The sequence below is a fragment of the Canis lupus genome, chromosome 25 (genome assembly GCF_048164855.1).
Source record: "Canis lupus baileyi chromosome 25, mCanLup2.hap1, whole genome shotgun sequence".
NCBI classification, from domain to species: domain Eukaryota; kingdom Metazoa; phylum Chordata; class Mammalia; order Carnivora; family Canidae; genus Canis; species Canis lupus.
In genome coordinates this window covers 16,698,072-16,714,341 of record NC_132862.1, presented here as the reverse complement: position 1 = coordinate 16,714,341, position 16,270 = coordinate 16,698,072, and the positions used below count along the sequence as shown (strand labels likewise).

Below are 16,270 nucleotides of genomic sequence, written 5' to 3'. Positions count from 1 at the left end.
GTTTTCCATGTCTATTTTGGGGATTAAATGCTTATTTTTTAAGGGGATGATTAAGGTTCCCAGCATTCTTTTGTAAGTTAAAGCCTTAGGTGTTAAATCTGATTTGGGGTTGAGCTCTCAGAAGGAAAAGATGATTGATCATAGGCACCTGACAACAGGTTCCCACATGAGCTAAGGAACAGATATACCCTAAGGCTCTCAAAATACAGGGCCAAGTACTATCTCTTGACATCTTATGTTTTCTACAAGGTGTTAAAAGATAAAAATAAGATTGTTTGAATAACATTCAAGTTTCATGAGTGTATGCATATAATGCATGAGAATTTGGATGAGTAAATATGCATAGCATAATTCTTTTAAAGTAATAAACTTTTAACTGATTGACTTACCAGAACTGCTGAAATAAGAAAACACACTCCAATTTAATTTGAAATAATGAGGACATTGGCTCTGCTGCAGTTTTTTTAAATGTATACATGCCTGACTCTGAGTGGATCAAGTACATCGTTGGCATTGCATTGAAGTCATTCAGAGACCTTTTTTTTTTTTTTTTTTTTTGCCATTACAGGTAGAGCGGGAAAAGGCCATTCTTCTGGCCAATCTCCAGGAATCACAAACACAGCTGGAACATACCAAGGGAGCACTGACAGAGCAGCATGAACGGGTGCACCGGCTCACAGAACATGTTAATGCCATGAGAGGCCTACAGAGCAGCAAAGAACTCAAGGCTGAGCTGGATGGGGAGAAGGGACGGGACTCAGGGGAGGAGGCCCATGACTACGAAGTGGACATCAATGGCTTAGAGATCCTTGAATGCAAATATAGGGTGGCAGTAACTGAGGTGATTGACTTGAAAGCTGAAATTAAGGCCTTAAAGGAGAAATATAATAAATCTGTAGAAAACTATACTGAAGAGAAAGCCAAGTATGAGAGTAAGATCCAAATGTATGATGAGCAGGTTACAAGTCTTGAGAAGACCACCAAGGAGAGTGGAGAGAAGATGGCACACATGGAGAAGGAATTACAAAAGATGACCAGCATAGCCAACGAAAATCACAATACCCTTAATACAGCCCAGGATGAGTTGGTGACATTTAGTGAAGAGCTAGCCCAGCTTTACCACCATGTATGTCTGTGTAATAATGAAACCCCCAACAGGGTCATGCTAGACTACTATAGGCAAAGCAGAGTCACTCGTAGTGGCAGCCTGAAAGGGCCTGATGATCCCAGGGGACTTTTGTCTCCACGATTAGCCAGGAGGGGTGTGTCATCCCCAGTAGAAACAAGGACCTCACCTGAACCAGTTTCAAAAGAAAACACAGAGGCCAGCAAAGAGCCAAGTCCAACCAAGACCCCCACAATCTCTCCTGTTATTACTGCCCCACCATCATCTCCAGTATTAGATACAAGTGACATCCGCAAAGAGCCAATGAATATCTACAACCTTAATGCCATAATCCGGGACCAAATCAAGCATCTGCAGAAAGCTGTGGACCGGTCCTTGCAACTGTCTCGTCAAAGAGCAGCGGCACGGGAGCTGGCCCCCATGATCGATAAAGACAAGGAAGCCTTAATGGAAGAGATCCTCAAGCTCAAGTCCCTGCTGAGCACCAAACGGGAGCAGATCGCCACACTGAGGGCAGTGCTGAAAGCCAACAAACAGGTGATCTCATTCTACTGACAATGCATGCTAGCCAACACTTTCTTAACTAGTTAATTCTTTAATGTTTTTGAGTGTCTGTTATCATCAGAATGAGAGTTCAGATTCCTGGTCAGCAGAGGAATAAATCAAACTACGTCCCAGTGGCAGGATCTAAGGAGAAGATCCAGTTGCAGATGTAGAAAGGCAATGCAGGCAGTACCTAGCTAGAGTCCAGCAGTCACTGGGTGGGGAAACAGGAGATGCAGGGATGGCAGAAGAGGCTGGCACAGTGGCTTACACCACGGGAACACCCTGGAAAGTGGCAGAGCGAACAGAGGTCTAGGGAGAGATAGAGATAGAATATTCACTAGCTCTGCCAGTGACCACATATCTGAAATTTTAGGTTCAATTGGGATGTTAATTCACCTAGGTCAGGACTGAAGCAATAGAAAATTTTTCCTAACAATAGATCTTACCCTTCTGGAATCAGCAGGAATGCTACAGCATGACCCTACCTAATTCCTAGATCTCCTTCATGTCTGATTTTGTTTTCCACCCTTGAGCATTTGCTGGATAGGAGTGCTATGAAATATAGGTGGGAAAATATTTTCAATTTCTGTTTAGGTTCTCTGCAAAGTAAACCATGGAAGATATATTTGAGAAGGGTACTGAGAAAGAGTGTTGTTAAAGAGAAACAACAAAGCATCCAATACCTTCTTGCAAATGTAAGCAGTGCTAGTGTTGGGGAATAATTTCAGATGCAATGTTTCTTTTTCTTCTGCCCTTATTTTGGGGGAGAGCCCATGCCCTTTCTGGCATCCTCATCTTCAGTCCCTATAAATCCACTGATGTAGCTGGGAGGTCTGCCCCACAGACAGTGATATTATTTGTACTATAAATATGTTTTGTATTAATCCAAGGGCAAATTAGGACCTTTTGTGCCATCAGTTCAGGGAAATAGCAAAAGATTAGAATGAATAAAGAATTTGTGGGAGATCTGACTCCAATTTGAGGTCAGAGTGAAAGAATGTGTTACCATAAACTGCTACAATCCAAAGACCCAGTGACTCAAAGTGGTCATAAATAAGCAATACCATATTACTGATACCATATTAGATAAGGCTTAGACAGCCTTTATCAAAGACATAATATCCTGGGCATTCTTGGTCAAGCCATTCAAATAACATCTTTGACTTCTTCTTGCAGATTGAATATTAACAACTTAGATCTATAAGTATCAAGATGCTTAATTGATGCAGAAGTATAGATAAGCATGGTTGATAAGCCATGGAAGACTAATTTATGAACAAGCATTCATTGATTACATATTTCAAGGCAGGTACTAATAGGGATGTAAAAGTAAGTGACCAAGTAATCTAGTAGGAGTTCAACACATGCCCATAACTATTCACAGGGTAGGACATAACATCAAGTGGTATAAATAGTACCTTTGGAATTCAGGGCAATACCAGAATACAAGACATTCCTGGCTAAATTTTTATTTTCTCAGTGGTTTGTGGTACCATTTGCATTACATTAGCATCACAACCCTTATGGTCTCAGTAAATAAAATGAAAACACATTTCTAGCCATGCATTTAGTTTACATTTTAATGATGTTGGGCCTACTGCTATGATGCTTATGTGCCATGAATAACTTCAGATGTCTGCAGATGACATCCATTATATTTAGACATTGTGGAATGTTCACTATTAAGACTAAGGTAAGAATTTTGTCGTAAGGGGAAAAAGGGGAATCTTCCTGATTTAAAAATAGACATTCTGCATTCTCTATGAATCTTTAAATATACTTTAGGGGTTTTTGTATGCACATTGTCTTCTGGTGAAATATGCAATGTTTATGAAATACCATCTGTGGACTAAACTGTGCAAGATGCTGAACATTTGATGACAACTAATACACAATCCCTGCCTTCTAGACTAGGACTCACAAACTAGTGAGGCTGTTGGGAAAGAGACAGATCATGACAGTGCGATGCTATACATCCTGAGATAGAAGCTATGGAAACATTGCCAAGGAGGGGATTAATGTTTCCTAATGGAGTTAGCAAAAAACTTCATGGAAGCAATTATACTTGAGTTTGTTCTTAAAGGATAAAGACATGTTTTCCAGGAGAGGAAGAAAAAAATTCTAAACGGGAAGAATAGTAGATAGAGAACCATAGGATAGAATGATACACTCGGGAAATGGTTGTGAAGATCTCTGTGTCTGGAAACAAGATTTTTTATTTAGAAAGTCAATTTTGGGAGCATAGATAATGTAGTGAATGCAGACATCACCAAATCTACTCAAGGGTTGTAGATACTTAGAATTTCTTACTTCTAAGAAAGCTTTGTACAGTCTGTGGACAAAAAACAAAACAAAACAAAAACTCTGCACACAAAACTGAGTCTTTTGGGGAATTTCTTACAAGGAATAAATTAGTTTGAATGTCTATTTCAGATCTTGCTCTTTTGTCATCCTCTCCTCTCCAACCCTTAGATGACTAACCATGTGGCTCCACCTGCTTACAAATTTGTACATTGACATTTTCATAACTTAAACTTAATGGTCTGTCCTAAGTGAATATGTGTATAAATTTTTTAAAAATTCAACAACTGCCATTTTCCCCCTGGTCAATTTCTGCATTCTTGGTAATTTTCTGAATCGGTAATATTTCTGAAGATTCCACTAAGCTATAGCACTACAGAACATACTAAAATATTTTATGAGTAAATTATCATTTTAATCTGAATCTGAAATTCAATTAAAACTCATAAGAAACTACTCTGGAATCAAAACATTAACAAACTACCCTATCCCAACATTGTTTTAATTTTAAAAAGAATCCATTTATTGCTATAGAGGTTGGCACTTTGCATAGGAAAGTCCTGGCTGTCCATTTCAAGCACAAAAGGAAATGTTAAAAACCAGAATTGCTGGGCAGCCCGGGTGGCGCAGCAGTTTGGCGCCACCTGCAGCCTGGGGTGCGATCTTGGAGACCCAGGATCGAGTCCCACATCGGGCTCCCTGCATGGAGCCTGCTTCTCCCTTTGCCTGTGTCTCTGCCTCTCTCTCTCTGTGTCTATGAATAAATAAATAAAATCTTAAAAAAAAAAAAACAGAATTGTCTTCCTAGGGAATCTCATTAGTAATGGATTTTTTTTTTCATTAGTAATGGACTTTTTCATTAGTATTGAGTATTTTTACATACTCTGAAAGGCTGCGATTAACATTTTGTAAAAAAAAAAAAAAAGGAGGGGGGATGCTTCCAGTTTGGCTTCAATATCTATACCATCTGCTATGCATCAAACAGACATTCCCTAAGTATACATTGATTTCGTACATTGATTTAGTCAACATTTTTCTTTCTTCCTACTATGTGTCAGGCTAGTTCTCAATTTTAAACACTGTTAATTCCACAAGATTCAGAAATGCCTAAATCCCAAGTTCAAACAAATATTTTAATTCATTCAACCTTTTGGAATTTCCTCTTTTATGGAGATTGTGAAGAATTAAATTAGCCTATAATTTTTTGTTTTGAAGTTGTAGGCAAAGACGGGAAGCAATCTGTTCTTTGTTAATTCTTTTTCTTAAATATGTAGTGTAGATTTACAGTTTGTCGGATACCCATGCTATAAATTGCAATGGCCTTGTGTCTTTTAGGTCTGCAGAGCACAGGTGACACAAGAATATTTGCATTCTTTTGTATTTCAGTTGGAAGCTCCGCTTCTTTACTTTCTTCTCCTTGATGAAATCTTTCTTGTATTAAGTTTTATTTCAGCTCCCTTTCTGTCTGAAAAATCACACACTTTCAAGAATCTGCATTAACTATTTCCTCAACTACTATCATTTCCTTAACTCCTGTTACTGACTTTGGTTTACAGGTCGCTTCCAGGGTAATTTAACCACGTTATGGATTTTTTTTAAAAAACTGCCCTATACCCAAGTACATAGATATGTTTAGATAAAATGTAACTAAATCAATTTCACTTTCCATTTATGAAAGAAAGTAATAGACCCAGCATGGACAAATCTGTATGATCTGTTTTCCTGATATGAAAATCATAAGCATTGTGATTTTCTGCTTCAGACAGCTGAGGTGGCACTAGCTAACCTCAAGAACAAATATGAAAATGAGAAAGCAATGGTGACCGAAACTATGACGAAGCTTAGGAACGAACTGAAGGCTTTGAAAGAAGATGCAGCAACTTTCTCATCCCTGAGAGCAATGTTTGCAACAAGGTAATAGTTTCTTCTTCCAAGAAAGACTTTAAAATTCACATGGGTCTCTTGAGTGTTGTTTGATGTGTAGTCCAAGAGGATAAGGTATGAAGAAAACATTTGAGATTCTACTCTGACAAAGCCAAGACAAATGTTTTGTGCTGTTTTCCAGAGCCCTCTACTGGACACACTGGATCAAGCAATTCTTTTACATAGAAGTGCTTTAAAATTAATGTAATAGATATTTTTTTCTAGATCTGATGTGCCCAAAAGAATTAGATAAGGGGAGAGAAATGTACTTCCCCAAAAGCCTCCGATAAGGGGAGAGAAATGTACTTACTAAAATAGCTAGGTTTTATATTATCACCACTGAAATTTATCTCTGTGACTAAAGGACATAAAGATACTTCTTATTAGTATTGTATGAGAAAGACACCCTCATTATGAATATCAATATTCACTGTATCAGCTAATTACTTGTACTAATGTACCATGAATTAATAAATTATAATTATTAAAATGTAATTGTATATATCACCACATTTTTCACATTGCCTAGCTAATTAATTGGACAAATATTAGGGACTACTTTCCCCTACCAGTTTCATTATCACAGTACAGTGGTACTGTACTTCGTTTTTAAGCTTGAAGTGATTAAGCATGTATTGATTCAAAGGTTTCAAAATCCCAAGATTTTCTTTTCTTTTTTTTTTTTTTTTTTTTGACAAGACCTGTATTTACTTCTTTATTTTTAGAGAGAGAGAGTGAGAAAGCAAGAGAGTGTGTATGGAAGGGAGGGGCAGAAGGAAAGGGAGAATCAAGTAAGCTCCATGCTCAGTGTGGAGCCCAAACTCCACACTCAGTCATGGTCATGAGATCATGACCTGAGCCAAAATCAGCAGTCCACGCTTAACCAGACTGAGCCACCCAGGTGCCCCACTAAAGTCATGAGATTTTCAAAGATGTTGCCATCCTTTTTTTTGCTGTCAAAATTAGTACCAAAACAAAAGCAGTCATATATCTTCTATGATACAAATGTGGTACAAAATTCACAAAGCATAACTATGGCTTTGTTTGTAGATTCAGTAAATAATCTATATGTAGCTGATATAAATGTAAAAAAAAGCCTGGGTTTTATAAGAGCCCTGGAGTTTGTCCAGCTTCTTTGTGTATCAGGGGAGAAAAGTTTCAAGCTTACATTTTGTGATTGACTCTGTTAGTGATGATAATATACATTTTATATATATATATATATATATATATATATATATATTCCTCTTTTAAAAAGAAATCACAACTTTTTTTTAAATTTTTTTTTATAAATTTTTATTTATTTATGATAGTCACACAGAGAGAGAGAGGCAGAGACACAGGCAGAGGGAGAAGCAGGCTCCATGCACCGGGAGCCTAATGTGGGATTCGATCCTGGGTCTTCAGGATCGTGCCCTGGGCCAAAGGCAGGCGCCAAACCGCTGCGCCACCCAGGGATCCCAAGAAATCACAACTTTTTAAAGGGACATTTACATTCTCAGTCTGGTTTGTAGAAGAATTATTTCTCCCGAATAGTACATTTTCACATTATTTATCTTTTTATGTATAACTGCCCTTCTCCATAATATTTTTTAAAATATTGTTATCTGAGCAATTAAAATAAGTCCAGGGTCCTGAAATCCACCTTCTATTTTACTAGGACTCAATCTTTCTTATGGTATTCCTACTATGCTTCTTGACATTTAAGGTTAAAGAAAGTGGGACCCACCTGGATCTCAAGTTCTCTCACTAGAGTGTTTTTATTTTAAAATGCTGCAAGGCTTGTGTTAATTTCAAAGTTTGTATAGTACATTTTAGATACCTCCACCAAATCATTAACTCTCAGCTGGTGCATGAAGAGTATTTGTTGTTATCTTAGTAGTAGGTAAGTAAACTCAGAAAAAAAAAGTCTCTGAATAATTGTGTGATTAATTCTTCCTTCCAAATGTTTATGTGCATAGGTTTTACTTTTGACAGGGAAAAAAAGCTCACTGAGCTTATCTTTCTGCTATAGCATGAGCATCAAAGCCGAATAAAGATATTCCTAACAGCCTGCTATATCTGTATCAAACCCTAAGAAAATCATGGTTTTCTTTGACATCTGTTGCTTTATCATCTGGTTGAGAAACCTTTGAAAATATTCAAGTTTCTAATTCAGGCAAATCTGCCATATTGAAAGCAATGCGGCTGCAATCTGTACTCAAAATCCATAAATATAGATAAAGAAGGAAATGTTTTTTTATAAACATGGTTATTCTTTTGCATCCTACAGCCTGGTCTATAACAAACTTGTCACATCCCTCCAAAGACTACAATGTTACACAGTAGAAGAAGCTGTTATAACACATCTGGCATGCTGTGAACATTGCCTGAGACTTTACTGTTCATTCTCCTGACACCAGGGGCAGCCTCCACAATAACTCTGTCCTTGGGGTTTAAGATGTTTCCTCTTATAAGTGTCCATATATACTCCATTGTATAGATGAACCATCAATTATTGCACCTGCTTTATCATTTCCAGTTCTCCACTGTGATAGGTTCCCTCCATGCTGCTCTGGGAAGACCAGTGTTCTAAGTCTAAATTCCAGTCCAATTCATTATTCCCCAACTTAAGTTCGATGTATAATTTCACCAGGATTTTCTCCTGACCACTTTTTGTTTGGGTTCTAGATGTGATGAATATGTCACACAGTTGGATGAGATGCAGAGACAGTTAGCAGCCGCAGAGGATGAGAAGAAGACTCTAAACACTTTGTTACGAATGGCTATCCAGCAAAAACTTGCCCTGACCCAGCGGCTGGAGGACTTAGAGTTTGACCACGAGCAGTCCCGACGCAGCAAAGGCAAACTTGGAAAGAGCAAGATCGGCAGCCCTAAAGTAAGTGGGGAGGCGTCAGTCACCGTGCCCACCATAGACACTTACCTCCTGCATAGGCAGGGCCCACAGACACCCACCATTCGGGTCAGCAGTGGCACTCAGAGGAAAAGGTATGCATGCAGCGATCTTCATAGTATGGTGCAGAGGCCAGATTTTTAGCTAACTGCAAAAATTAATGTGCTTTTATCATGGAGGATGGAGGAAGGGAAGGAAGACACACAAACTGGGAGTGGGTATCTAAACGGGCCTCCTCGCTAATGTTGGTTTTTCCAAATCAAATCTTTTTTGATGATTGTGTGGATTTATTCCTTTCTGTCCCCCACGCCCTCACCTCTTGATTAACCATAATATAATTTTTGAGTATCTGTCAACATGTTTGCTGTTCCTTGTATGCATAAATATGCCTCTCCCCTACCTCCAACCTAAAAATCGGTAGCTAGAAGGTGGATATTAAGAATGAAGCTACATCTTACGTGTTTTACATGACATTAAAAGTCATTGTACCTCTGGTAATGGTGCTATTTACCAGTTTCTCTTTAATGGGGCAAGGATGTGGGTATGTTCTCTTAGGAAAACTTTTGTCTGTATTACCAAAACTGACACCTGACTAGAAGGGGATGTCTATATTGAGGTAGAATGGAATGGAATGTGCATAGTCTTTTTCTTAAAAGCAGTTTTTGTGCCTTTTCATTTGGTATGTGAACGTTGCTCAAAGAAATCATTTGCAAGGTTTTTAGTGGCTTGATTTTGTGACCATTTTACAGAGTCCTGGATGTTGAATTACTTACCCTGTATTTTCAGTTAATGGTAAAATTTTTATTTTAGGAGCTTTCAGTAAAGAATCAAATACTAGAAATATTTTCTACTTGCGGTGCAAACTGACTAACTATAATAAATTTCTTTTCCAGTATCCAATACAGTCTCGAAATAGGGTTGCATCCTGGTATGGAAACTAAGCAATTAGCAAAAATCTTGATTTACATGTTAAAAAAAATTAAATGCCAATATAAATAATGTTGTCACTGGTGAGGCTTTGAAAGGTAATTAAAGTAAAACTTTTTTGTTTCCTATATGTATTTTCTTGGATCTCCTGCAAGACAATTTTCACCTTCCCTTTGTGATCAGAGCCGTCCCAGGACTTCAGGGGCTACCTACCTACAGAATTTATTAAGCGTTCCCCCTGGTCCCACCTCCACAGAATCATTTCTTCTGAAGGGCCCCCCTTCCATGAATGAATTCATCCAAGGGCACCGGCTCAGCAAGGAAAAAAGGTTAACCGTGGCTCCACCAGGTAAACATTTTTTCCTTGGGTGCATGTGATGCAAATGATTAGCTGAATAAACAACTCTCCCCTTCCTCCCAACCACTCATGCCCACCCATCAATGGAGTCAGACTTTGACCATGGTCAATTCCTGAAATACAAGACGCCTTTACACTTAGCGTCCTGTTTTCTCCTTCACTCGGCCAGACAAGCATTCCGTAGGAGTCGCCAGGGGCTTCCTCTTAACAGCCAAGGATGGAAAATGAGAGTTGGAAGGAACGGGATAGGTCAAGGGAACCTAGCATCAGGTATAATGCAGAGCACACACCCAGGTCCTATATGCAATTTGTAGCTCATAGCTATTCCATCCTGATCAAATTTTGTCATTTTGTTCTGATCGTTTTTAAGGTAATTTCAGTAAAGGGAGCCATCTTTATAAAAGTTGCTAATCTCCTTTTGTAGTGACTCAGAATGTCTCCTCAATGATTATAGAGAAAATAGAAGAAAAATCCTCCCAAGGTTTTGCTCCTCAGAAACATTTACATCTTTGTGTGATATCCTTGTAGTCTGCAAGCCCTTATTGATTTATGCTTACCAGTATGCTCACATTTTATTTTTAGCTTCACCATTTTGCATTTTTCTTTCTCTTTAAAAAAAATTTTTTTTTTCCAATGAAGAGCTTCAGTTGAAAATGTAACTTCTGGCAAATGGAGTTCAGCCTTTTGAGAAATCCCTGCATGCTAACTCTAGGTCAGAGGTAGCACACAGGAAGTCCATGAAATAAAATAAGCCCAAAGGCAGCATAACAGCTGGTTGTCATAGGGAATGAAAAATTAAAACTAATTCAAGTTAGTTGTTAACTGTTAGAAACTCAGAGATTTCACGTGAGCATCTATTTCTGGCCTCCCTTGAATAATTCTGAATATCTGGCAGCCCGAGGTCAGTGCTCATGCATGTCAATAACCTGTCAGAGCTCTGTTGAGTTTACTGCTTTTAAACAGGGCAAGCTTTGCAGTTTTCCACAGCCCCATCACTCCTGAGCACTGGTACCCAGATTGCTGCACTTGTCTTCTGACCCTACTATAGTCTTTGAGTTTGCCACAGAATTTTGTTTTTTAATTCACCTTGATTTTATCGCCTACCTCATTTACTTTGGTTTTTACCTTAATTCCTTTTTGGAAACCTCAGCCTTTGGATCTCTAATACTTTCCTTATCTGATTCGTGAATCAGCCTACTGATTGGGATTAAAAGGTGTGATGTGGAAATTAATAGCACATATTCTACATTCTAAGAATATTTGAGTAAATTAGTAGTGATAATGAGCATAACAGCCAAAATGTACACCAAAAAGAAAAAGAAATAAAAGAAAAAAGCAACAACTCTGCTGGACATTCTTACTTTCATAATTCATTATTATGACCTATTACTTCAGACTCCTTTGAAAAGTACCTTGAAGTATCTGTAAATCACCAAAGTGGTTATGATTCATTAGGACACCTAACTTCAGTAAAACCCACCAGTTGTTTTAGTGTTCCAACTGGATTTAGTAGCACTATCTACTAGAACCTAGAAAAGAAATCCTGTGATTAGTAAGTAATCCTACTGTTTTTTAATTGAAAAAGTGATATAGCAATCAGACTAAAAATTAATAAACAATAGCTATTTTTCATTTTGTATATGATCATTTGATCCTTATTTACATTAATATGTATTTATATCATTGTCATTACATTGTCAAAACCATTAAGATTATATTGTAAACTTTTCTGTGTTACTATCTTGTCCATTTTTATTTTTAAAGGATGTTGTATCATAAATTTTATTTCAGATGTTACCACATTAATCAGTACTTCTCTTGTTAACCACTGGGATAGTTATTCATTCTGTTATTTTATGCCGTGCTGTTAGAAATATCTTCATGCAGTCAACTTCTCATTGATTCATTTTTTTCTTGAGCGAGATCACTGGGCTAAAATTATGAACATCTTTGTGTTTTGTGCTCCACTTTGATATTGTTGTTAAAGAGAGTATATCAGTGTACCAAAAGTCTTGTAAAACATTTTTCCTGTTTTTATACACTCTTAATCTTTCTACTACTTATTGCACATTGTACACATCTTAGAACTCTAAGGCTAGTTAGCATACATGAATGAGAGTACTATTATGTTCTCTTAAATTCTTTAGGTTTGAATATCTAGAAAATACCATTGGCCTTAGAAATTATTATTATATACAAGATTAGAGATACAAATAATATGGCATTCAGAATCATCACTAGGCCAATAAATCCTTATAATGACAATGTAGCATGCTGATAAACCTTACATTTTTAACCATTTATTTGAAGGTAAAGTAACTACAGAGGGGAGGAAGTAAAGCTGTTATTACAGCCTAAGGAATTTTCAGTTATGTATCATAGGCCCAACCAGATTAGTTCTTAATAAATTTTTAGATCAACCAAGCAACATTTTCTAAAAAGTTTTGGTTAAATCAATTACTATAGAAAGTAACTAATTACCTACACCAAACAAACTATAACTTCTAAAAATATTTGTATTATTGACAATATATATTATTTTTTGTGGACTGAACTGTATTGGGTAAGGCATATTAAATATTATTTATGATGCTTTTGCTGTATAAAATGTGTACAATAAGCCAAGAAAAGGAAAATATGGCATATATCTCCAGTCCTATATTCTCTACAAAAAATATCTTAAACCAATGGAAAAGAATAGATTTGTAAAGTATTTTTAATTCATGAATTTAATATAAGTTACTGATAATTATAAAGTTTACTAGCTAGTAACAATATATAGTCATCTTTAAAAGGACAATTCCCTGTTAATTTATTAGAATGTTTTCTGATTAAGTTTTCTAAAATGTAGTCATAATATATCTTTGTAGGTGATTATTATTATTCTAATAAGTGGATTGTTTTCTATTGAGGAACATTGAAGTAATTTAATTAAATCATTTCAGTAGAAATACAGAGTTAAATTTGGTTTGGATCCTTTTGTTGAGGAATTATGACAGATTTAAGTCTCACTTAAAAATTTAAAACACAAAACACAAAATATTATTTACCATATATAAGGAATATTTTCAAATAGATTTTATTTCTATGAGATGCTCAGCAGAAAACTCCATCTTCTTAAGCCACAATTTCTCAATTTCAGGAGAATCAACTCTGGAATGGGGCATTGATTTTCAGAATTAATAGATTGTTTTGTACTAATTGATTTGCAACATTAATACAATCTTTTAGAGGAAAATTCTGGCCTTGGCTTCTGACTTTGACTGTTTCTGCTGCCTCATCCCCCCAAATTTCAGAGTTTCTGTCCTTAGCTTATTGGCTTTATTGTTGTTAACTTTGTCCTTATCTTGGCATACAAACTCCATTGTTCTCACCTATATGGCTACCAGCCTTGATAATTTGAGTCAAAAAGGACCCTGTTGTCATCAATGAGTTTACAATCAGGCAGCAGGTAGTATATCTTCATAAAACCATTGGTTGTTTTATATTATTTATAATATAAATGTCTGTTGTATATTATTTATATAATAATAATAAGAAGAAGAAGAAGAAAAGAAGAAAATCTTACCATTTTATTAATAATTAAAATCAGCCTGCCAGAATATGTGAAAAGAGTCCATGTAATTCATAGGCAAGAGATGTTATTTCTATAAGGAAAGACTTGACCACATGATTTGTGCAGGTAAATTAGGTTTCTGAACCCAACTGCAATGTGTGTGTGTTTGTGTGTGTGTGTGTGGAGGTTTCTCCACTATACCAAGCAATTCTCAGACACCAGCCCGGTGTGCTACAATTCAACTGAATTCTGACACTGTCTACCCAGAAGTACCATTAGAGTCCGTGTGTTAGGTGTCAGACCCACAAGACTGCCCCTCCTCCTTTCCAAACTCTAGTTGAAAGCTCAGGTTATTCCTTGTGCTTCTGACCAACTGGCTATAGATTAGAGGGTCAAGTGACCCTTCCTTGACTTCAGACACCAGTCCAAAGTTTAGGTTGTTATGTATATTTCTAACTGACTGGCTCTGAATCAGAGTTCCCATGACCCCTTCCTCAGATTCCATTAATTTGCTGGAGTACCTCAGAGAACTCAGAGAAATATGTTACTTACTAGTTTACTAACTTATTATAAAAGGATATAACTCAGAGACAGCCAGATGGAAGAGAAGTGTAGGTCAAGGTATGGTGAAAGAACTTGGAGTTCCATGTTCTCTCCCAGAGCACACCACTCTCCCCAAATTTCCACACATTCACTGACTCAGTCCTTTGGGGATTTTATGGGGGGTATCATTACATAGGCATTGTTGATCAAATCATTGGTCATTGGTGATTGATTCAACCTTCAGCCCATCTCCCCTCCCTGGAGGTTGAGTACTAGACTAAAAATCCCAACCGCCCAATCACATGGATGTTCTCTTGATTCTTGTGGCAACCAGCCACCATTCTTAAGGTCACTTTATTAAAATAACTGAGGACACCTTTGTCACTTTCAACATTTAGGAAATTCCAAGGATTTTAAGAGCTGTGAGCCAAGAACTGGGGATGACAACCAAATAAAATCTTTCTTACAAATCACAATATTGCAATAAGATATACAAGAAATCTCAAACTTGATAAAACAAGTTTGAACTCTCTTCTTGAAGTAATGGCCTAAGCAATTTGCTCTTCACCCTGTGTTTTCCATGTAGTTGCTTTTCCTTTTGGATGTTTTGCTTTCCCCTATCATTTTAATTCCGGCTGTCCCTCCCTACTTCTCTCTTTCTCTCACACCATTACTGAATGAGTGTAAGAGAATGGTATTGTTTTGAAATCTGAAAATTTTGTGTGATATTTTAAATTTTGCCAGTTTTTAAAGCAGCTCACAGAAATGTGTTAACATGATCACCCTTTTAGATGTTATAGTCAACAACAGACACAAACATGTTCATTAGTGAAACTTGCCTTTACATTTCACTACATTCAAAAGACATTTGTCTGTTTTTTATATTTCATTTTGTGTTCTGAAGCATGTACCAAAACCACATTTCTTTCCCTAACTCATTCGCTCATTCACTCATTCATCAAAATTTAACAGAATGTATTGAGCTACCACTATGTGTCAGGCACTTCTCTTGGCTTTTGATACATGTAATTTAAATGAATCATCATCCCTGTGCTTTAAATAAGTAATGATGTTAATAGATGTTCCCAGAATAAACAGAGGAGTCGAGGTAGTTAGGAGCATTCTCCCAAAAGAAATGTGAGCACTGGTCATGCAAAGTGACTAGACTTTGATTGGCAAACAATAGGGATGCAGGAGTGGGTAATGAGAAGAGCCTTCTACAAGAGGTCAGCTTGTGCAAAGGCCACAATCTTGGGGACTAGAAATTGGAGCGGGATTTGGGAATGATGGGAAATGATACTGGAAAGACAAACAAGGACTTGAAAATTGACAGGTTAGTGAGAGTGGACCTTATTCCATGGACATAGATGGCAGTTTTAAGAATAAGACCAGGTTTTCATTATATTAGATTGCTCTGATAGCAAGGTGGAGAATGGATTGGATGTGGCCAACATGTAAAGTAAAGAAGTAGATAGGGAATCTTATGAAATGTGCAGATGAGAGGTGGTGGAAACTCGGAATTAATGTTGACACGTGTCTGCATTTAGAGAAGTCCAACCATACCTGAGAGCCAGTGTGTCCCACGTATACAAAACCTACTCTAACTGCCTATCTCCTTCAACCTCCCTCACTTTGTAGGAGCCCAATGGATGCTATTTGAGTGGATTTCCTGAACTAGCAGACAACCTCAGTGGGTTTTTTTTCCTAATATATATTTTTTTCCTCTAGGGGTTTCTCCATTTTTGTGAGTTGCCCTTCCCCATATCACTATACTTCCTACCAGCCGCATTCCCCAGAGGGTTCAATTCTTGAAATAGCTGGAGTGAATGGCATTCTGTTTGAAACTTGCAATCTTTTAGGCTTGTATTTTCTCTTAATATAGCTTCCTCTGCAGAGGAAGGCTTGGGCATTTTCTGATGCTAGTTTGGTATCAAAACAAAATAAAAATTAAATAAAAAATAATTCAGGGATGCCTGGGTAGCTCAGTAGTTGAACGTCTGCTTTTGATTCAGATTGTGATCCTGGGGTCCTGGGATCGAGTCCCACATTGGACTCCCTGCAGGGAGCCTGCTTATCCTTCTGCCTATGTCTCTCCCA

General features: G+C 37.2%; 1 protein-coding gene across 6 annotated transcripts in view; it reads left to right on the top strand.

Moving 5' to 3' along the window:
- Positions 1-16,270, top strand: part of BICD1 (BICD cargo adaptor 1) — a 225,887-nt gene that overhangs the window by 181,490 nt on the left and 28,127 nt on the right. For 3 of the 6 annotated variants that reach the window (XM_072798420.1, XM_072798423.1, XM_072798421.1), the window contains exons 5-7: positions 569-1,663; positions 5,736-5,887; positions 8,567-8,774. In XM_072798420.1, the coding sequence (XP_072654521.1) occupies positions 569-1,663; positions 5,736-5,887; positions 8,567-8,774 (1,455 nt within the window). Of the gene's footprint in view, positions 1-568; positions 1,664-5,735; positions 5,888-8,566; positions 8,885-9,871; positions 10,066-16,270 lie in introns of those variants that run through there. The other 3 variants (XM_072798418.1, XM_072798422.1, XM_072798419.1) reach the window with 3 other exon arrangements.